The 23,246-nt window shown below is 46.6% G+C and overlaps 1 protein-coding gene and 1 long non-coding RNA gene across 4 annotated transcripts in view; one reads left to right on the top strand and one right to left on the bottom strand.

The window, feature by feature from the left end:
• Positions 1 to 14,825, bottom strand: part of LOC144326164 (uncharacterized) — a 50,571-nt gene extending 35,746 nt beyond the window's left edge. The window contains exons 1-2 of the long non-coding RNA XR_013391330.1: positions 14,602 to 14,825; positions 777 to 872 (exon numbers count right to left, since the gene is read on the bottom strand). This is a non-coding gene — a long non-coding RNA (uncharacterized LOC144326164). The remainder of the gene's footprint in view (positions 1 to 776; positions 873 to 14,601) is intronic.
• Positions 14,826 to 14,926: 101 nt separating this feature from the next.
• LAS1L (LAS1 like ribosome biogenesis factor) overlaps positions 14,927 to 23,246 on the top strand; it is a 47,863-nt gene continuing 39,543 nt past the window's right edge. Inside the window, exons 1-5 of one of the 3 annotated variants that reach the window (XM_077922453.1) lie at positions 14,927 to 15,091; positions 16,735 to 16,959; positions 18,317 to 18,442; positions 19,610 to 19,679; positions 22,315 to 22,396. In XM_077922453.1, coding sequence (XP_077778579.1) covers positions 16,778 to 16,959; positions 18,317 to 18,442; positions 19,610 to 19,679; positions 22,315 to 22,396 — 460 coding nt within the window. In that variant the 5' untranslated portion in view covers positions 14,927 to 15,091; positions 16,735 to 16,777. Of the gene's footprint in view, positions 15,092 to 15,198; positions 15,255 to 16,734; positions 16,960 to 18,316; positions 18,443 to 19,609; positions 19,680 to 22,314; positions 22,397 to 23,246 lie in introns of those variants that run through there. The other 2 variants (XM_077922454.1, XM_077922452.1) reach the window with 2 other exon arrangements.

Genomic DNA, 23,246 nt, shown 5'->3' with positions numbered 1-23,246 from the left:
GCCCACACTTGAAGTTCGTTCTGCTTTTTAGGACCTTTACTCCCGTTATGTCTTGTACACATGCGCGTAGCTTAGGGGTTTTAGTTACAATTCAGCAGTGTACAAATTTTGTTCATAAAAACAAATAAACAAAATAAAATGCATGATGACACTACAACTCTAAAGTGCAATGCAATGTGGCACCTAGAGCTTTTTGCCACTTTGGGAATTGGGGATGGATTAAAACATGAAGTGGGACGAAGGCTACTATCCTAGGGCCATGGACTGGCTGGATGCAGAAGCATGGTGGGAGGCACCAGCTGGGTAACCCACAAGGGAGGAAGCCAGGGGATTGGTGGTGGGATGACAATGAGTGGTCAGAGGAGGAGGATTGGGAGGATGTGTCAGAAGCTAAAGAGGCAACAGGGCTTAGTGAACAGGAAGAGACTGGGGCAGAGAGCAATCTAAAAGCAGAGGCAGAAGCGGAGGCTAGAGGAGGGAGGGGATCAGGTAAGCTGTTGAAGAAGCTAGAGGGTCTCCCCCTCCAGCTGCAACCATCCTGGTCTCCCAGAGCATGAAGAGGAATGAAGAGAACGGATAAAAGAGAGACAAGAAGAAGGAAACTCAGGTTGCTTGGGAAGGACCCAGGAAGGAGATTTAGAGAACCGTGGGAAGGTGGGGACCTTCAGTCCTTGCAACTACCTCACTGTGGAAAGTTACTAGGTTCATTAGGCTTGAGCTGTTTTGTTTCTTTGAATAAAGTTAACTTCACCGGCACCTTGTGAGTTATTACTTACCTGACCCTGGCAACTGCCTCTGACACCTGGCTCCCAGTTGCTGAAGAACAAGAGCTTGAAGGAGGATTCTTTTCAAAGGCTTTAATATCCAGATTCCTACAATACATATGCAAATCACTGGTTAAGGCACAACAGGGAATGCACATAATTAATCCAAGGTTCAGCTACACAAAGGCAAGTGAATTAGCTCCCAAGGCTTAGACGTTGATCCGACAATGACACATACCCTTGCTATCCTATATAAAGGAACAGGGCAGACTCAACTTAGCGCAGCAAGCATTTCTGAAATCCATCACTATGCTTAGTATAGGAGCCTCTTGCATCTAAACGGGAGGGGGTCTCTGCCCCCTGAGTGCTGGACAGGGCACTCCCCTCTGGATAGGTCTCCTCCTAGTGTCTGACTGTGCTGCGGAAGCTGGTACATGAGGCACCATGGAAGTGTCAAGGAATGCTCCAACTGTTGTAGAGAGGGAGGCGAGGGTGGCAGAGGTCATGGCTGTTGTTGCAGAGATGGGTGAGTTGGAGAGTGGATTGAGGGGAAAACCCCATGCTTGGATCATCCCCAGGACCCTCACTGTCAGGTTGCCTCAACTACAGCATAGACCTCCCCAACCCACTGGAGCCCTCCTTCAAGGGAAGAGAGTGGAAAGGAGGAGCATGTGGCCTAGTCATGTAATTGCCATATGTCAGGTTTTCACTGGACACGTCCTCTTTTTCAGGAGTAAAATTTGTGTCCAGGAGGATTTTTAAAACTTGGCAATGTCTGGGTTTTTTTGGTTTGGTAGCAGGCCAAATTCAGCAGCGGAGGCAGGAGCCTTATGGCCCTCATTGTCTTCTTCTCCCTTTGCCAGCAGGGGAGGCCAGCCCCACTCCAGAAGGATGCTGGCATTGAGGAGCACAATGGCCAGCGGGGCGCACCCAGGTAAGCAGTGTGCTTTGCAGCTGCACAGTGCACAGGGCTGCAGAAGCAGGGGTCCCGCTCTGCACCCCCACCATTCCTCCGTCATTGGGGCCTTTGCTCAGCACCTTATACAGCGGTACCTCAGGTTAAGAACTTAATTCGTTCTGAAGGTCTGTTCTTAACCTGAAACTGTTCTTAACCTGAAGCACCACTTTAGCTAATGGGGCCTCCTGCTGCTGCTGCACTGCTGCCGCAGGATTTCTGTTCTCATCCTGAAGCAAAGTTCTTAACCTGAGGTACTATTTCTGTGTTAGCGGAGTCTGTAACCTGAAGCGTCTGTAACCCGAGGTACCACTGTATGGGCACCACGGGTCTCCTTCCTAGACCTGCACCTGTAGCCTCTCCTCCTCCTCCAAATGGCTGCTACCACTGTGCACCGCCAAGGCTCCCCAGGCTATTGAGACACCTCCCGGCCACGGTGCCTGGCCCAGACCAAGCAGGACGAACAGGAGCAGCAGGAGAAGCATGACCGGCACCAGGGCATGGAGGAGCAGGAGCAGCACAGGGGAAAGGGCTTTCCCGGCTGGGAACTGGCTTGCTCTAGTGGGGCTAGGGTGCTCCTGCGTGGCACGGTGGAGCACGAGTCCCCAACATGCTCCAAGCCCAGTAGTCTGTGAAGGTGGGTGAGGGACGTGATGGTTGTGCTGCTGGAGAGCACCAACCTGCCGCAAGAAAGTTGAGGCCGCAAAATGAGACCTGCGAGATTCTGGGAAGAGAGTGCAGTGGCTCCTGACACTGCTTCACCCAAGACCACAGCTGCCTGCTACTACGGATCAGACCCCCCCCCCCCCATCAGTAATTTGTTTTGTTTTGCCTTCAGTTGCTTGGATTGGTCTATTATTATTATTATTATTATTATTATTATTATTATTATTAACGAGTGCAGAGGAGACTGAATATACCAGCACCCATGGGGAAGGCCTGAATCCTCAAGGATGCTGCCTCAGTAATGGTTCCAACTTCTGGATGCAGCAGTAACCATCCCCATCCTTATATTTTTTAAAAAATATAATAATCCTCCCTATTGTTGGTTTGTTTTTGTATTTTTAATCATTTCTCCTCTTTTCTTCCATTTCTTGGGGGAGGGGGGAATCCTCTTCTTCTTTTAACTACCGTATTTTTCGCCCCATAGGGCGCACTGGCCCCTAGGGCGCACCTAGTTTTTTGGGGGGGAAATAAAGGAAAAAAATTATTTCCCCCCCCCCCCCAGGCACGGGGCTGGGGCAGGGAAGCCCAAGCTTCCCCCGACCCCAGCCCCCAGAACAGGCTGCTATCCGCAAGCCGAGGGAGCCCGGCGGGAAGTTGCGCCGGTCTCCCCAGGCATGCGGATATCTGCCCGAAGCCCGGGGCGTGCTACTGAGATGCTACCGGGATGTAGGCAGCGCTCCACAAGCCTTGGGAGACCGGCGCGAACCCAAGCTCCCAAGGCTTGCGGATGGCTTCCTGAAGCCTGGAGAGCAAGAGGGGTCGATGCGCACCGACCCTTCTCGCTCTCCAGGCTTCAGCGAAAGCCTGCATTCGCCCCATAGGACGCACACACATTTCCCCTTCATTTTCGTCCTATAGGGCAAAAAATACAGTATATCTCCCCTTCTCCTCCTACTCCACTTTAACTGACATCTCTTATTTATCACTCTCCATTTTCATTTTCTACATTCATTTTCATTTTTATTACCATTATTAAATATTTCAATACACCTTTTATCTTATTACTACTATTCCCCCCCAGCCCACCTACAAATGTGTCACAGAAAATGTGTCCCCTTTTTGCTCTTCAAAATATCGTAAACCTATTTAATGCTAAATCATAATTTACTGCTATATCCAAATGAGGCCATTGCCTGCTACTCACAGTTTTTGTAAGTGCTTGTTTTTAAATTAAAAAATAAAATCTGGAATTTTTATTTGTCTTTTTAAAAAACAAAAAACAAGCACTATTGATGAGTGTTTCTTCTTAACTGAAGGGTGTTAACCTATTAGTTAGCTCACTTTGCATCCACATAGCCAATAACTGTTGAGCTTGTTCAGAAAGGAGAAATCGTGGGAGGAAAAAGAGAGATCCTTCCAGCAACTAAGGCTGAGAACCTGGCCTGGAAATGAAAGCTCTTTGGTGTGTTTTGCTTCTCCATTGCTGATTCACACCACTCCATTGCTGAAATTTGCTGTGACGGCCAGGATTGCTCATGGAACTTATTAAATCATCATTCAGCGAGGGGCCTGGCATTTCAATCAGATGGGAGGATGGCTGCATTTTGTGTAACTCAAGAACAACAGAATGGACTACAATGCTACAATTCAAACACAATGACAGCCATACTGGAAATGTGTCTGCATAACGAATTCCAAAGAGGCAGGCTATGTGAGTGGGTTGCAGAATAAACAACAGAGAACAACGGCTAAGAAATTTTGTTATGACACAAGCTTCTACAGGGCTAGTTCACTTTGTCATATGCAGGCTGATGCCATAATGTTTATGTTAAGATATGTTAAGATGCCACAAAGCTCTTGTTTTTGTTATGTGGTGGAGGCTCCATGTGGTGGTATAATGCTTGAAAACGTCTCATTGGGCAGATTGTCAAATGTGCACAGGGACATAGGAAACTTCTGAGTCAAGCCATTGATCCACCTTGCCCAGTATTGTCTGTACCATGCTGATGACCCTGAGACACTGTTGGGCTACAATTCCCATCAGCCCTAGCCAGCATGGCCAATGGTCAGGAATGTTGGGATTTCTTTTCATTCTGAAAAGTAGGATACCTTCAAAGATAGGTTTGTCCAATGCAAAGAGAGACATATGGCCAACATACTTGCCCAGCACAAACCCCTGCATGTTTCCTGAGAATTAAGTCCCACTAATAGGACTTGCTCTATTGGCTTTACTCTCTGTATTTAAGGTCAGCTGTCAATATTTTGCAGGGGGGATTCAAGGGAATACTGAAGATTTTGATTTGTGTAATTAAAATGTATTAAAGTTCTCTGTCATACTAACACAACAAATTCACTTTTTAAAAACCATGACTAATTGTAGTTAGGAAAGTGACAGGGAAATGCTCTGAAAGTGTGGATGATAGAATCAGAGAATTGTAGAGTTGGAAGGGGCCCGGAGGATTATCTAGTCCAACCCCCACCAATACAGGAATATGTAGCTGTCCCATACAGGGATCAAACCTGCAACCTTGGCGTCATTGGATGAATGAATAACAGGAAGATATATAAACACAGCACAAACAAATCAGGCTGAATGCTCACTGTCATATAACCTCCTGACAAACAAATCGGAACACGTGATCAATAAAACCAGGCATACACTGCATAAGCTTTATGCAAGCAAATAATAATAATTACTTGCATTTACACATCACATTTTCTCCAAGGAGCTCATGGTTTGCCACCATGTAGAGATTGCAGTCCCAATCTCTGACCCAGGGTGAAGGGACTGGGAACATTACATCTGCCCAACTCCAGCAGCAGCACCTCAAAGGACCAGAAAATCGACTGCTAATTGCAGTTTTTATGGTTTAATTTGATTATGAACAAGCTGGAGGCTAGAATTTTTAGGAAGGAGCTTTTGATCATCCTTAATTGGCCTTGGCCAATGCTGGCAGCAAACGACATTCACCCCCAAGGAACCTGTGTGCTGCTGTCATTGTCCCCAAAGAGTCAGAAGGAAAAAGGGATTCTGCTACAGAGAATCCCCCTCCTTTGTCCTCCCCACATGTCTAATGTGTTACCTACAAAAAGCTGAAGGATGCTTACAGACTAATTAATTTGTTAGGAGGCATTTTTCAATTTTGCAGCCTCTTGGGCTTGTAAAAAAACAACAAACAAAAAAAACTTTCCCTGGCTGGCAAATAAACATTAGCTGTAATCTCTCTCACAGAGCTGTGCCTGCCTAAATCAGATTTAAAAGCAAATTTAATTTAATTGTACTGAACTATCTTCTGAACCCACCTTTTGGAACACTCTCTGACACTGGTGATCAGGTGTTCCTGCATTTGAAACGTGCACAATAACAGGTTGAAGTCATGCAGCCCTCTCTGACCAAAAGGATCATAAACAATTGCTGCCAGCAGAGCAAAGATCCCTCTGCAGCAGAATGGCATGCAGTTATGAAAGTCTCTCAGAGTTCTGCATCCCCTGGATTGCTAGTACTGTGAAAGAAATTATGTGGTTTTCTGGTGAAAAGGTCGGGGGGGGGGGAGCGTTAATGCACATGCTTTGCATGTGAAAGGTTCTAAGTCCAATTCCTTGCCTCTCAGCCTTTTTCAGTCTACAGGCTGCATGGCACAACCATCTAAGGGCCCCTTGGCAGCAGTGGTTGGGGCCTGAAGCAAAAGTGGGGAGGAGGAACAGACATGACTTTTACCTTTGAAAAGAAAAAGTCAGGGGTGGTGATAAAATTTGTTACCACACCTTCACCGGCCTACCCAGGGTGGGTTATGACAATTCAAAATTCAATCTTTGTTCAAAGTATTTTCATTAACAACAAGAGGCAAATACAGTGGTACCTCTGGATGCGAATGGGATCTGTTCTGGAGCCCCATTCGCATCCTGAAGTGAATGTAACCCGCGTCTGTGCATGTCGCGATTCGCCACTTCTGCGCATGCATGTGACGTCATTTTGAGCGTCCGTGCATGCGCAAGCGGCAAAACCCGGAAGTAACATGTTCCGGTACTTCCAGTTGCCGCGGAGCATAACCTGAAAAAGCTCAACCTGAAGCATATTTATCCCGAGATATGACTGTACAGAAAAAAGAAATAAAAGATTGGTTTTTTAAACAAACAAAGATTAGTTGTCACAATTGTCAATAAAGAAATGTAGAATGCAGCTGTGATTTACTAAGCAAATAAAAAGCATACTGAGAGGGAAAGGATGTGTTGTCTGTAATTACCAAAGGGTTCCATGGTCTCAGTCCATTTCAAAGAAATAAACAACACTGGGATGTAATAAATTAGGACACTTGCATAGATCTGCGGTACCTGACATTCCTGAGTTTGTATTTATATATAAAAAAACGAGATCAAATGGCAAAGAAGGGATCTTGATCCCTTATGCCCCTGGGCACTTTTGCTTATGCAAGATCTTTTCAAGAAGGGCCAAGCCTTGGAATAGCAAAAATCAAGATTATTGAGATCAAAAGCCTTCCAGAACTTGGCAGTTGTGGCCTGGGCCACTGCCAAAAGGTGCCATACCAGTTCCTTGTTATTCAGGTCTCGATCCGAATTTACAAACAAATTTAAAAGAGTCAGACAGGGGAAGGGATGGCTTGTTTGTCTTGCTAAAATTCAATATTAAAAACAGTTAAAACAAATTGCAGTCACAGGATGGGTCATGAAAACACAAATCTATGCTGACAAAGACAGGTTAAAGATCTGTGTCTTCAGCATACCACAAAAACTATATAATGCAGGTGTCAGATTTAGCTCTTTGGGAAGGGATTTCTACACCCATAGAGCTGCCAGAAAATGCCCTCTACTGGGCTGCTAATATCCCACCTTCTGAGAGCAGTAGATAAAAATGACTACTGGGGCGGGGGGCTCTTTCTGCTATTTATGTATGAATGTAACACAAGCTTAGTTAACAGTGAATTGCACTTTATTGTTGATGAGGCCTCGGAACCTGCGCAGAGTAGAAATTAAAGTCCTCCAGCCAGGCCACACCTGTGAGTTAACACTCCAGGAGTTGGGCTCCTCGGTCATAGCTGATTCTCTTAAAACAAGGGCAAATGCCAGATACAGTGGTACCTCGGGTTAAGTACTTAATTTGTTCCGGAGATCCGCTCTTAACCTGAAACTGTTCTTAACCTGAAGCATCACTTTAGCCACGCCGCCGGAGCACGATTTCTGTTCTCATCCTGAAGCAAAGTTCTTAACCCGAGGTACTATTTCTGGGTTAGTGGAGTCTGTAACCTGAAGCGTATGTAACCTGAAGTGAATGTAACCCGAAGTACCACTGTATTCAGTTGGCAATGCATTCATTACAGGGAGGTGGAAACATTTGTTGGTTTGTTTTGTTGTAAGTTTGGGGGATTAGACTGCATGATGTCTGAGTCCCTTATAATTCTTGAGGTCCTGAACTTGACAAGGGTTAAAAATCTAATGGAGGATTCAATTATTGAGGAAGCCAGGCCAGCTTCTTGGTGAGTCAAATATGTAGGGTTCTTAGTATAACAAAGGAAGTGGTCGCATGGCCATTTGTTATGGATGCTTTAGCTGATATTCCTGCATTGCAGGGGGTTGGACTAGATGACCCTTGAGGTCCCTTCCAACTCTATAATTATGTTCAAGAATGTATAACTTGCTGTTAAAATGGAATACGCAGGATGAAACGGTTAAATCTGCTATGATTAAATGGGCACAAGATGTTGGACATAACATTATGTTTGCTGACTGGGAAGAGTTGTGGACCACTGGTATGAAATTCACGGCATGTAATACCTTAAGAGAGAATATTATGAAAATGATATACAGGTGGTACATGACACCAGTCAAGCTTGCAAAGATTTATCATTTGCCCAATAATAAGTGTTGGAAATGTAAAGAAACTGAAGGTACATTCTTTCAACTTTGGTGGACGTGCCGAAGGATTAAGGCTTTTTGGGAGATGATATATAATGAAATGAAAAAGGTATTTAAATATACCTTTCTGAAGAAACCAGAGGCCTTTCTTCTGGGCATGGTCAGCCAATTGGTGTTAAAGAAGGACAGAACTTTTTTTATGTATGCTACAACAGCAGCGAGAATACTTATTGCAAAGTACTGGAAGACACAAGATCTACCTACCCGGGAAGAATGGCAGATGAAGTTGATAGACTATATGGAGTTGGCGGAAATGACCGGCAGAATTCGAGACCAGGGAGAAGAGTCGGTGGAAGATGATTGGGGAAAATTTAAAGTATATTTACAGAAATATTGTAAAATTAATGAATGCTAGGAGGTTGTTGGAAGGAAGGTATTGGGCTTTAGTAGAAATGTTACTAAGAATTAAGTAAGAAATAGATCGACTATGGTTAAAGTGTAAAATTTAAGGCTAAATTGCGTTAAGAAAAAGTTGAGATTTAAATTGGTGAAAAAGGGAAAGGACTTGCTGAAATAATTAATTGAACTGGAATGCAAAGTGGGAGGTTCGAGGAAGTCAAGGAAATAAGCAAATGTAAAATAAGGATATGAAAACATGGGTTTTTTCTTTTTCTTTTTTAAATGTTTGTGTTTTTAAAATGTTTTTGTCTTTTTGCTGTTTTTGCTTTTCTTTTTCTATAGTTTTTTTTGTCTTTTTTATTGTATCTTTTTATTGTTTGTTCCTGGTTTTTTTTTGTATTTGTTAAAACTTTAATAAATATTTATAAAAAACAAAACAAAACAACTCTATAATTATGATTCTATGACCCCCAAGAATCCTGTGAACAATAGTTCAGAGCTCACAGGTCTCAGCACCCTACACAAACAACTCTTTCTAGGATTCTTTTTTGGGGGGAGGAAGAGGGGTAGAATGTTTTAAATGTGCTTTAAATACATAGTGTGAATGCAGCCTTTATGTAAATCTGCTGCTGTACATCCTTCCTTGGTTCCTGCCCTGCTTTGCTCAATCCCTTTAGTGAGGCACAAAGGGAATAAACTGGAAATGCTTTTTGCAGGCTCCTAGTTTACTACTAATCCCATTACGCCTGATCAAAAAACTAATGGAAGACCCCCAAGGGCGTAATGGTTTTTAATAGTAGGTATTTAAACAAGATGCTGTCTTTACAGTATACATTTGTGCAGTTCAGCTTTTCCTTCATTATGCGGTGGGATGGACAGGGGTTTTTTGCCACACTTCCAGGAACACTTGCTTAATAAAATGTGTGAGACCAGGTGGGACAGAGGGCCATGAATATGGTTGGTCTGCAACATGGAACATATCAAGTGATGAAATTTCCCTGTTTGTACTGGTGGTTATTAGTGATCTTTTGCCTACTTAGCCCTTCCCCACCTGCTTCCCACCTGCAGATCACACCCCACCTTGGAGCTTTTCCCCACTACACAGTATTCCTGTCCACTATTTCTCCCATGCAAAATATTCCTTAGTGCTGCTTTGGAGAAGTTTTTGTGCCCTGCAAGGTCACCGTTTCCTCCTCCTGCTGCTGCTGCTTGGAACCATGCTACTGGAGGTCTAAAGTCAGAGTGGGCAAACACAGTAATTTATTCTCAGGGAGAAGCAAGGAGCTGGGGAACTGACTTTAAACTCTAAAGAAATTTCAATGGGTTGGTTGGAGGTGTGAGGTACATTGGTCCAGGATGCCTAGGTTTGATTGTTAATTGGTCATTTCCTCCCTTTTCTGAGGCTGTGACCTAAAAAGATAAACGACCAGGTAGAAGAGCACTGTACTTGCTAAATTCCATAATATATGGTTGCATTAGTATTTTCCTTCATGCTGATATTAGTAACATTCAGCCTCCACTTCAGTGCTTATACGACATCTGAACTACAGTGGTACCCCGCAAGACGAATGCCTCGCAAGACGGAAAACCCGCAAGACGAAAGGGTTTTCTGTTTTGGAGGCGCTTCGCAAGACGAATTTCCCTATGGGCTTGCATCGCAAGACGAAAGCCCATAGGGAAATGCTGGCGGTCGGGAGCAAAGACTTTCGCCCACAGCCGGCCTTCAGAAGAGGACCTCTTCTGAAGGCCGGCGGGGGGCAAAAGTCTTTGCTCCCCCCCGCTTGCCTTCCCCCCGCCTGCCGGGGGCGATCTTAAAATGCTGGCGGGCGGGAGCGAAGCGTTCGCTGCCGACCCCCAGCATTTTAAAATCTCCAAGGGACAGCAGAGAAGTCTCTGTCCCGGGGAGGTTTTAAAATGCTGGGGGTCGGGAGCGAAGCGCTGCCGACCCCCAGCATTTTAAAGTCTCCCCGTGTCCCGGGGAGGTTTTAAAATGCTGGGGGTCGGGAGCGAAGCGCTGCCGACCCCCTGCATTTTAAAATCTCCCCGTGTCCCGGGAAGGTTTTAAAATGCTGGGGGTCGGGAGCGAAGCGCTGCCGACCCCCAGCATTTTAAAATCTCCCCGTGTCCCGGGGAGGTTTTAAAATGCTGGGGGTCGGGAGCGAAGCGCTGCCGACCCCCTGCATTTTAAAATCTCCCCATGTCCCGGGAAGGTTTTAAAATGCTGGGGGTCGGCAGCCCGACCCCCAGCATTTTAAAATCTTCCCGGGACACGGGGAGATTTTAAAATGCTGGGGGTCGGCAGCGCTTCGCTCCCGACCCCCAGCATTTTAAAACGCTGTTCCGAAGGGGGGGGTGGGGACACCTGCCCCAGCCGCCCCACTTCGGAAAGCTGTTCCGAAGCGGGGAGGGAGGGCGGGGACATCTGCCCCAGCCGCCCCACTTCGGAAAGCTGTTCCGAAGCGGGGAGGGGGGGCGGGGACATCTGCCCCAGCCGCCCCACTTCGGAAAGCTGTTCCGAAGCGGGGAGGGGGGGCGGGGACACCTGCCCCAGCCGCCCCACTTCGGAAAGCTGTTCCGAAGCGGGGAGGGGGGGCGGGGACATCTGCCCCAGCCGCCCCACTTCGGAAAGCTGTTCCGAAGCGGGGAGGGGGGGCGGGGACACCTGCCCCAGCCGCCCCACTTCGGAAAGCTGTTCCGAAGCGGGGAGGGGGGGCGGGGACACCTGCCCCAGCCGCCCCACTTCGGAAAGCTGTTCCGAAGCGGGGAGGGGGGGCGGGGACACCTGCCCCAGCCGCCCCACTTCGGAAAGCTGTTCCGAAGCGGGGAGGGGGGGCGGGGACACCTGCCCCAGCCGCCCCACTTCGGAAAGCTGTTCCGAAGCGGGGAGGGGGGGCGGGGACACCTGCCCCAGCCGCCCCACTTCGGAAAGCTGTTCCGAAGCGGGGAGGGGGGGCGGGGACACCTGCCCCAGCCGCCCCACTTCGGAAAGCTGTTCCGAAGCGGGGAGGGGGGGCGGGGACACCTGCCCCAGCCGCCCCACTTCGGAAAGCTGTTCCGAAGCGGGGAGGGGGGGCGGGGACACCTGCCCCAGCCGCCCCACTTCGGAAAGCTGTTCCGAAGCGGGGAGGGGGGGCGGGGACATCTGCCCCAGCCGCCCCACTTCGGAAAGCTGTTCCGAAGCGGGGAGGGGGGGCGGGGACACCTGCCCCAGCCGCCCCACTTCGGAAAGCTGTTCCGAAGCGGGGAGGGGGGGCGGGGACATCTGCCCCAGCCGCCCCACTTCGGAAAGCTGTTCCGAAGCGGGGAGGGGGGGCGGGGACACCTGCCCCAGCCGCCCCACTTCGGAAAGCTGTTCCGAAGCGGGGAGGGGGGGCGGGGACACCTGCCCCAGCCGCCCCACTTCGGAAAGCTGTTCCGAAGCGGGGAGGGGGGGCGGGGACACCTGCCCCAGCCGCCCCACTTCGGAAAGCTGTTCCGAAGCGGGGAGGGGGGGCGGGGACATCTGCCCCAGCCGCCCCACTTCGGAAAGCTGTTCCGAAGCGGGGAGGGGGGGCGGGGACATCTGCCCCAGCCGCCCCACTTCGGAAAGCTGTTCCGAAGCGGGGAGGGGGGGCGGGGACATCTGCCCCAGCCGCCCCACTTCGGAAAGCTGTTCCGAAGTGGGGAGGGGGGGCGGGGACATCTGCCCCAGCCGCCCCACTTTGGAAAGCTGTTCCGAAGTGGGGAGCGGGGGCGGGGACACCTGCCCCAGCCGCCCCACTTCGGAAAGCTGTTCCGAAGCGGGGCGGGGGCGGGAACACCTTCTGAAGGCGGGCAGGGGGCGAAAGTCTTTGTCCCCCCTGCCTGCCTTCCCAGGGGCTTTTAAATCGCCTCGGAGAGCGGAGAAGTCCTCCGCTGTCCCGGGGTTTTTTAAAATGCTGGGGGTGGGAAGAAAAGCCCTTGTTCCCCCCCCCCCCAGCCTTCAGAAGAGGTCCGGGGACAGACTGTCCCCGGACCTGGTCTGAAGGCGGTTTCCCTAGGAACGCATTAATTGATTTTCAATGCATTCCTATGGGAAACCGTGCATCGCAAGACGAAAAAACCGCAAGACGAAGAGACTTGCGGAACGAATTAATTTCGTCTTGCGAGGCACCACTGTATGCCTTTAGGTTGGGGAAAGGTGGAGGGGGTGGGGTGTTCAGTTTGCAATTATTCTTTTTAATTTATTTTAAAGCAGCTGAACTGCCTTTTTTTTTTTTAAGGAAAGCACTGCAGGGCTATTGTGCAGCAGTGGGGCCAGGAATGGCATGGAAGAGACTCTTCTGAGTAACATCCCTTCTCTACATCCATGTCTCATAGATGGTTCAGGAGGATACCATGGTTAATGGTATCAAAAGCCAATGAGAGATTTTGTTAGAGCTACAGGATCATATTCTGCCTCTCCCAATAGTTGTCATTTACCAGGGTGACCAAAGCAGATTGTATCCAGATTGAAATGTGTCTACATATTGTTTTCTCCAGGAACACCAGGAACACTGCAGTTGTATCACAATGGCTCCCTAAAATTCCTTGTCCCAAAAGGTGGTATCTACGACAGAGCAGTACAGTAGTTGTTAAATGCCATCTGAAGGGCAAGGACATGGAAATGACACGTTGTTGGCACCCTGCCACCACCATCAGGCTACAAGCTGAAACTGATCCCACAAAGCATGGCTTGATGGAGTGCTTGAAACCTATATTGGGAATGCATCAATCACAACATCTATGGAGATGAATAAACTTTGCCCTCAAAGTGCCTAGCAAGCAACTCACAGAAGGTCTCTGAAGTGTCCTGGGCCCACTCCACTGATATAGGTGCCAATAGACTGCTGACCTGACCACCCTGAAAAACTCCACCAGCTGATCTCTTGATGATGACTTGGAAGCAATGGAGTAGGTCCGCTTTGTGTTTTCACAGTTACAGAGTAGGCATGATTGCCTGTGTTTGGATATCTTTGTGGTGGGACTTCCACCACCTATGCTCTGTCATCCTGCCTGCCTGCTTCATCTCATGTATACTCTGCGGTGTATCAGGGGAACTGAATGTGCTCCACAGTAGCAGAGAAACCACTCAGGAGTGATCATTTCCATGTCCCTCTGAATCTCACTGTTGCATAGCGAGACAAGGGCCTTGGTAGGATTGCCAGTCCTAACTGTTGTAAAATTCCTTAGAGAGTACTGGAGTCTGTAAGCATGGGCATGCTTAAAGATGCATCTTCAGCATAGGAGAAGCTGAGCCAGAGTAAGCAACAATTGAACAGGAAGAGTCAGCAGATTTTTTATGCACTTTTAAATTTTGAGGGGACATTTACCCAGACCTGCCATCACCCAGCGACCTGCATGGCCAAGTACAGTACGGCACCTGCTTGGTCCCAACAGGCAGAGTTCCAAAGTGTAGGTGCTGCCACAATAAACAATCTTGAGTACTTGGTATCAAAAGACATTTGGGGGATTCATTCATATAAAGCAGGTTTCAGTCTTACGAATCAGGGAAATTACTGCCAGGTTATAATGTGGGCAGGGCTGAGAGGGGACTGTTGAAAACAATGGAGGGGTTCAAGGATCTGGTGTCACAACAGCAGCTGCAGTAGATCCTCTGCCATGACTTCCTCACAAATAATAGCTGAAGGGGAGGCAATGGAACCTGGATCTCATTTTTGTGTGAAAAGTTGTGTGTGGGGGGGGGGTTGTTCTTTCATCAAAAACTTTTGCTGAAAGTTTAACAGGGCTGTGAGAGGCAGTTTGCCTAGTGGTTGGGCCTGGAGGAGACCAGGGTTCCCTATTCCCACTCAGCTACTGCCTCTCGGCCTGAGGTATTACAGGGTTGTCGTGGGGATACGGGAACGGGGAGAGCCAGGTACACCAGCCTGGATGAAAAAATGAATGAAGCCTAAATAAACTCGTAAGATGCTTATATCTCTTACCCACCTGACCTCTCAGTACTGACGCCTTTCACGCGAGAATGGCATGCTTATGCGCTTGCGCCCCCGCCTGAGAAAAACATAAGAGGCTTCCGCCCAACCGCAGCTCCCCTTAAAACCCTGGAATCCCGTGCCGTTGCTATGGGCAACCGTCACTTCCGCCCAGGTGAAGACCGGCAACACAAACACCAAGCCTGGAAAGCCCCGGAAGCTCAGCCGCCGGGGACAGTCTTGCCGCAGCTATGTCTATGCCTTCTCCCTCATATCCGCTTCCGTGTCACAGGGGGCGCGGCGCACCCAATCAGATTGTTCCCTCGCTTCCTTCGCCCTGCCCCTGCCGCTGTAATTGGTCTTGCTTTGTCTCCCGCTCGTTTTCTTTTCCCCTCGGTCGGCTTACTCTCTTCTTGATTTTGGAGGGGTTGGGGAACTTCGCTCCTCCTCAGCAGGTCCCCTCGGCGCAGGATATAAGTGTGTGCGGCGGGTCTGCTCAGCATAAGGTGGACGTGGGGGACGGGGCGGGTGGAGTGGTTACAGGCGCCTCACACCCCACCCCCTTCCAAAATAGGGCACAGAGGTTGGCGGTGGGGACCTAAGTGGTGGTTTTGCATCGTATGTGTATATGGAACACTTCTCTACACGTGTAGTGCGTGTGTTTTGTATGTACGTCTGTAAATACAGTATATGAATGTATTCGTAGGAATTATTGTTCCATGTGCTGGCGGCGGCCTTACAGTAGTTCAACTCAATACAGTTTAAAACAACATAGAGTCATATAAATACTACTAAATATAGTGATCCTAATTTATAAACTTTATGTGTGTTAGTGTATATGTTTAAGTGTATACATCTGGAATATGTATTTTGTGTGATGTATGTACGGTATAATATGAAGGTATGAATTGCTACGCGGGTGGTGCTGTGGGTTAAACCACAGAGCCTAGGACTTGCCGATCAGAAGGTCAGCAGTTCGAATCTCTGCGATAGGGTGAGCTCCTGTTGCTTGGTCCCTGCTCCTGCCAACCTAGCAGTTCGAAAGCACGTCAAAAGCGCAAGTAGATAAATAGGTACCACTCCGGCGGGAAGGTAAACGGCGTTTCCATGCGCTGCTCTGGTTTGCCAGAAGCGGCTTAGTCATGCTGGCCACATGACCCGGAAGCTGTACACCAGCTCCCTCAGCCAATAAAGCGAAATGAGCACCGCAACCCCAGAGTTGTCCGCGACTGGACCTAACGGTCAGGGGTCCCTTTACCTTTACCTTTAAATGCAGCAAAAGCAGCAGAGACTTGAGTGTAAGTGTGCATGTGATATATTTATAGAGAGCACATGCAAAACTGTTAGTAATTGTCATCAGTGTATGATTTTAGTGATTAACAGGATCTTACCAGGATCCAGTGCTGTATGAATATTTAAAAATGTCTTTTTATATTTATATATGATTCATACAAAAATGTATGTTTATTTATGGGTGTATGGTTAGATTACGGGACCTGGGTGGCGCTGTGGGTTAAAGCCTCAGCGCCTAGGGCTTGCCGATCGAAAGGTCAGCGGTTCGAATCCCCGCGGCGGGGTGCGCTCCCGCTGCTCGGTCCCAGCGCCTGCCAACCTAGCAGTTCGAAAGCACCCCCGGGTGCAAGTAGATAAATAGGGACCGCTTACTAGCGGGAAGGTAAACGGCGTTTCCATGTGCTGCTCTGGCTCGCCAGAACAGCGATGTCACGCTGGCCACGTGACCCGGAAGTGTCTGCGGACAGCGCTGGCCCCCGGCCTCTTAAGTGAGATGGGCGCACAACCCTAGAGTCTGTCAAGACTAGCCCGTACGGGCAGGGGTACCTTTACCTTTTTATGGTTAGATAGATAAATAAGATATAGGACCGCCGCAGAAATACAGGAAAACAGCATCAAGTATAGGTTAAGAATTTAATTGTGTTAAAGGTGCTTCAAGATGTTCTTTGGTTTATGCTGCAACAGAGCAGCACAGCTGCCTACTGGAAGTTGAGTAAATGCCAGTTTTGTCCAAGCTGACCTATGAACTTATGTGGGTTGTAGGGATAGCACTTGTCAGCTTGAGAATGCATATGAGACATTGACTTTGGTGTGTTTCAGCTCACAAAAGTTTTGTTTTATTTTGTTTTATCCTTAGATCTGATAGTGTTGGATCTGTTGTTGAAGAGTGTAGCCACAACATGGCGAGTGGTCCCAGTAGCACAACCCCAGGATGGAAGCAGATTTCTTGGCGGAAGAGGCCACAGAGTGTCGTGGCTTGGGAGAGCAAAGCTGAATGGGACCAAGTGATGGTGGGCCTATATTGTGGGGACCGTGAGATACAACAGGATGCGTTGGACCGAATATCTGCTTGGAAAAGCAGGTAAGAGGGAATGTGAACAGGTTATAGAGACAGCAAGCAGTGTGGGGAGGTACCTGAAGTGCAAGGGAAGGATGGCAGGAGATAAGGTGAGTCAGACTCTATCCCAGAGCTTTCCAAACTTTACATGTTGGTGACACACTTTAATATAATTTCGCGACACAGTAATTCGGCAAACTGAACGTTAAACTATCCCCTTTCAGAAGTGCGGGGAGCATTCCCATGGCACATCTACACACTGCAACTGACACACTAACGTGTTGTGACACACAGTTTGGAAAGCTCTGCTCTATCCTATGATTGCTAGGGGTGAAGACCTCTGTCCACTCCTCCTCTGCTTAGCAGCACCTATTCTTTTCTCAGTCCCAAGCTTTTGGCTTTTCTCTTGAATTTAGATCAGTGGTTCTCAAACTTTTTTCTCTGGGCCACGCTTTCAGAATAAAAATTTGCTTGCACCTCACTAAATTTTTTATTGATAAGAAATACATTGGAAAACAAAAAGAAACAGCTCCCATCAATACTTGCTTTATAACATAGAACATGAATACTTTATAATATGATCATGGGACATCCAGAAAATATAAAACAATGCAGCTACATAAGAAACATGAATCATTCTCAAAATATAATATAATGAGCTTCTTACATATGTATCTTAAGTACAGACTCAGTAAGAGGTGTGAGTTTGCTTTTGCCGGGTAATCTCATTTATATTAGGTCTAACTTGAGAGAAACAACACAAAGAAGACGTTATCTTTTCTGATCTTTCATATTTGTTGAAAATCCCTGTTCTCAAGGATTAAGTTGTGGAGAACTGTAGAAGAATTGCCTCTTGAAGAGAGGCATGGATTCTGCTTCTGGTTGCATATTCAAAAAAAATTTTTTTTGATACTATACTGCACTGAAATGTTTAAATGTTTCTTTGAATGTTCTTGAATCTTCCTGCCACATGTACCTTCCTCTGCTGCCACACCCTTTGAGAATCACTGATCTAGATCAAGGGTGGGGAGTTTATGGCACTCCAGATATTGCTGGACTACAACTCATGTCATCCCTTGGCCACGCTGGCTGATAGGATTTGGAATTCAACATTTGCATGACCACAAGTTCCCTACCCCTGATCTAGATCCTGGTCAATTTCACACAGTACCTATCTTTGGCAATTCCAGATGAAAAAAATGGCATACTTAAATAATTTTATTTGTGTGCCACTTTTCCACAGTTCAAGGAGTTCACAGGTCTCCTTGAGGGGTTTTCTTAAACTCAGAGTTTGAAAACTTCTCTAGGAGGTAGGTATATGCTTTTTGTCTTCAGAATGGAGACAATCCTGACCTCACTGTGTTTCACTCTTTAAACCTAGGTATGGGCATAGGATGCCATTAGCTGTGGAGTGCACTGCGGATCTGATTCGTTGTAAACTCCTAGATGCCTCTGGTGTTCTGAAATCCCATGAACTGGTCCTTACGTATGGTCTAGCTCTTGTGAGGTAAGAACGGGTAGACAGAGGAAGGAAGAATGGAGGGCTGGAAAGGGTGTTTGTGCTAGTCAGTAATTCCACACCCCTGGTGTTAAGCAGGGAGAGATTAGGCTTTCTTTGTAGAAAGCTGTCATACCACTATAGCATTTTCAGTCTATATATAATTCATAATTGCAGTATGTGTTAAAATTCCAACCGTTAAGTTCTTGGCTGTTGTCTCCAGCTCAGGTTTACCCACAACTGAAATTCTGTTTTGATTTCAGTTAAGGTGAATAAAGGTTTAGTAACTGAGTTGGCACATAGGAACCAACAGGTTCAGTTCTAGCTTGCATGAGAGAACTTTAATACAGCCATTCAATTAGATTTAAATAATAAAAGCAAAACCAGACAATCCAAGATGATTGATTTAAGGCATTTCACATTTTTAGAACTGCAGATTAGAAAAAAGTAGTGTGTAAGGTTTCCAATTCATTTAGATTAAATAATCTTTTTGGCAGCTGACACTGTTTGGGGCAGGAAAAAAAAATGTCACCCACAACTTTCTCTTATGCTAGCGCAAATGAAGCTGCTCTATAGGCAACAAACCTGTTTGCATCATCCAGCAACCATCAAATTTTAGAATTATATGACTGGTCTTCTATAAAATTCTGAAATAAATAGAGCAATATGTGCCTAGGTGAATTGTATAAAGGGTAATGCACAATGCCATTGATTCAGTTTGATCCTCATATATGAAGATGGCCTTTTATTTGTCTATTAAGAATTTACCAGTCAGATATTCTGTGGCTGTAATTTGAAATCAAACTTAAGTATTTAAGTCATGTTTTGATTAGTGTTGTGGGGCAGAGCTGATAGTTCTAAAAGAATTCTGAGTATGTAATAAATTTGAAATGTTAATTTTAATCTTACAGTCAGAGACATGTACATTGTGCTCATACTGATTAAATCTGATGATACCCTTTAGTGTACCACATCAGATATTATTGATTTAACTTTTATTTATTTATTTTTTGTGGATTCACATTCAGTGGAACAGCTTCAGTTCAGGAAAACAAAATAAAGCTTTATTCCAGTTTTATATTTTGACTGCATTCCTGGAAACATTTTTTCAGACAAATGTATCATGAAAAACTAGAATCAGTTGTGTATTGGGTATTTTTTTCCTTTCATGTGCAGGTTTGTGAACCTCATCACAGAGCGGAAGCAGAAAACGGTCGTCATTCCACTGAGACGCCTAGCAAAAGAGGTAGGAAGGTTCCAGAGAATTAAGTCTGCAGGCTACAGACATTTATACGATACAATACGATACCTTTATTGTCATTGTCCCTTGCGGAACAATGAAATTGAAAAACTACATAAAACTACCACAAAACTACATAAAAACTACATAAAACTACATAAAAACTACATAAAACATTCAAAAACCCCTAAAAACCTCTAAAACCCCATTTTAAAATACACTATACTACAGAGACCCCTTATGCTGCGTTTAGAACCAGAATTGCATTAGAGTAGAAACTGTTTTTCAGGCGGCTAGTCCTGGCCTTTATAACCCTATACCTTCTTCCAGAAGGCAGAAGCTGAAAGAGATCATTTCCGGGGTGCGTACTATCATGTGCTATCTCTGCCGCTTTCTTATGGCATCTGGCAGCATAGATTTGATCTAAGGTGGGAAGAGTGCACCCAATAATTCTCTCTGCAGTCTCTACAACCCTGGATAGCATTGTTTTTCCCCTGGCCGTGCAGCTCCCAAACCACATGCACAGACCATAAGTTAGTACGCTCTCCACAGTGCAATGGTAGAATGCCATCAACAGGTCCTTTGAGAGATTGTTTTTCCGGAGGATTCTCAGAAAATATAACCTCTGCTGTGCTCTCTTCACCAGGTCTTTGCTGTTCTCTCCCCAGGTTAGGTCGTCTCTCAACTCCATTCCCAGAAATCGAAACACTGAGACCTGTTCCACGCACTTCCCCTCAATAATAAGTGGCTGAATATTCAATTTACATTTCCTAAAGTCCACAATGATCTCTTTTGTTTTCTTTAAGTTAAGCAGTAAGTTGTTTTTCCTGCACTACTCCCCCAACTGCTCAACTTCCTTCCTATAGGCCACCTCCCCCTCTCCAGCCGTGATTAAACCAACCACCATTGTATCATCTGCAAACTTAATGATCTTATTACTGGGGTATTTGGGGGCACAGCTGTATAGAGCGTGTATAAAAGCGGGCTCAACATGCACCCCTGCGGCGTCCCCGTATTCGTGATGAGATCCGCAGAGACGTGGGAACCCAACCTGACCCTTTGGGAACGGTTTGATAGATAGTCTAATATCCACCTGCACAAACATGGTGGAAGTCCCTGGTCTAATAATTTGGGCACCAGTCTGTGCAGAAGAATAGTATTAAATGCAGAACTAAAGTCTACAAATAACAATCTCGCGTAGTTGCCTTGCTTCTCCAAATGAGTCAGGACAGCATGTAAAGCCATTGCCACAGCATCCTCTGAGGATCTCTTTGCCTTGTACGCAAACTGGTAAGGGTCAAGTCCCACTGGCAGACAAGATAAGATGCGCTTCCTCACCAGTTTTTTGAAACATTTCATTATAATGGGTGTCAGCACCACAGGGCGAAAATCATTCAGACTGTCTATCTTTGATGTTTTTGGCAGGGGTATAATGGTAGCAGATTTCAGACAGGGTGGAACAGTAGCTTGGGCCAGAGACTGGTTAAAAATCTTTGTAAAGATTCCTGCCAGTTGGTCCGAACAATCTCTTAGCACCCTGCCAGCCACCCCATCCGGGCCCATAGCCTTCCTCGTGTTTATCTCCTTTAATATTCACCTCACTTCTCCCTCTTCCACCCTGGCAGCATTTCCTGTAGGTAGTGAGGCCAATAGCTCTGGCATCCCTGTTGGAGTCACTGTTGGTGTCACCTCAAATCGGGCAAAGAAGGTATTCAACTCTCCCACCAAGGAAGCAGTACTCTCTACCACTGATGAATTCCTTGATTTATAACCAGTCAGATGTTGGACTCCCTGCCACATTTGTCTAGTATCGTGATTTCTCAGATGGTCCTCAATTTTTCCTCTGTACTCCGCTTTTGCTTTCCTGATAACCCTCTTCAAGTTCACTCTTTCTATGCCATACAATACCTGGTCCCCAGTTCTAAAAGCAGAATTTCTGGCCTTCAATAATTTCCTAACCTCTCCTGTCATCCAGGGCTTTCTATTCGGATACAACTTAACATACTTTTCCCTGGTGACATTTGCTGTGCAGAATCTAATATAATCCAGGACCGTTGATGTATAAGTTTCTAGATCTTGATGGTCGAACATATTCCAGTCGGTCTCCTGGAAACAGTCCTGCAGCTGCTGAGAGGCTCCCTCAGGCCACACCGTAACCATCCGTGTTTGTATCTGGCCTTGTTTCCTGAGGGGTGTGTATACTGGTGTCAGAAGCAGGGACACATGATCAGAACCACCAAGGTGCGCCAAGGTCTTGACCTCATATGCCCGTCTAATGTTCGTATACACCTTGTCAAGAGTATTTTCTCTCCTTGTTGCACACTCAATGTGCTGATGGAATTTTGGGACTACTGCCCTCACATCTGTGTGATTGAAGTCCCCCGCAATAATGTGCACAGCCTCCGGGTATCTGCTCAATTTAGCATTGATGTTTTCATGCATACTGCTCATGGCCCTGCATGCATTTGCAGTTGGTGCTATGTACACTGCTGTTAACACCACATTACACACACAGAGAGAGAGACAGAGAGGCAAGCAGTTGGATAATGATGACACAGATAGTATTCATCTCCCGCAAATGTGAGGGAGGTCTTACCCCTTGCCCCTGTGATGTTAATGACCATTTGGTTCTCTTTTATAGCTAAACATCCCAGTCTGGATTGTGAACCTTCGTCATGATTTGACCCATGGCAACCTACCTCACCTGGATGCTTGCCAAAAAGGTGAGTGCAGTTTTATATAGTGCTATCTGTGCCCATTGTGTGGGAGAACGGACCAGACTCTAGAGGCTCCCACCTGGAGAAATGGAAGCAGGGGTAAATGGGAAGAATAGGTGACAAGGCGATTTTCAAATAATTAAAATCAGTTTAAAACTGAAAACAACAAATACATTTAAAATGATTCTGAACCTGTAACAAGTAAAGACTCATGGTAAAGATCCATTTATCCAGCTGGGGAAGCCTGTGGGAACAAAAGTATCTTCAGTTGCTTCCAGAAAGTGCAGATAGTGGGTGCATGTCATATCTCAGTAGGAACGCTGTTCCACAGAACAGGAGCAGCCACACTAAAAGTCCTGCACTGAATTACTACAGAGTGGGCTTCTGAGATCTTTGGAACTTTCAAGAAAGACTCTCCCATAGATTACAGCCATCTACTGGGTATAAAAGGGGGTATAGTTATATGTTCTTAGGCTTAGCTGTAATAGAGTACGAGGGTAAGTGGGTTTGCTAAAGGCTTCATGGAAGAGGTGTGTTTTGAGGAAGGGTTAGAAGTGAGGTATTCTGGAAAGGTATTTCCAGGCAGAAGGGGTAGTAAGAGACAAAGGTCGGCATCCTTTGAGGGAGCAGAAGATCTGCAGGTGATAGAGATGGACTATCAAGCTCGCTAACAATCTATGCGCAGTACAATCGCGTGTTACATGCAATTAACTTTCACAATGTCAACCTGACACAGTTGAAGGCAGACAGGTTGAAATTGCACAAGGCAAAGCAAAGCAAGACATAGAGTTACCTGGCATAGAAAGTAACAAGCTTTTAAGCTCTCTGCCTTTGGGGCCAAGGCCTGCTCAGCATG

This window comes from Podarcis muralis, chromosome Z, assembly GCF_964188315.1.
Source record: "Podarcis muralis chromosome Z, rPodMur119.hap1.1, whole genome shotgun sequence".
In the NCBI taxonomy this organism is placed as follows: domain Eukaryota; kingdom Metazoa; phylum Chordata; class Lepidosauria; order Squamata; family Lacertidae; genus Podarcis; species Podarcis muralis.
This window is presented reverse-complemented; position numbering and strand designations above follow the sequence as displayed.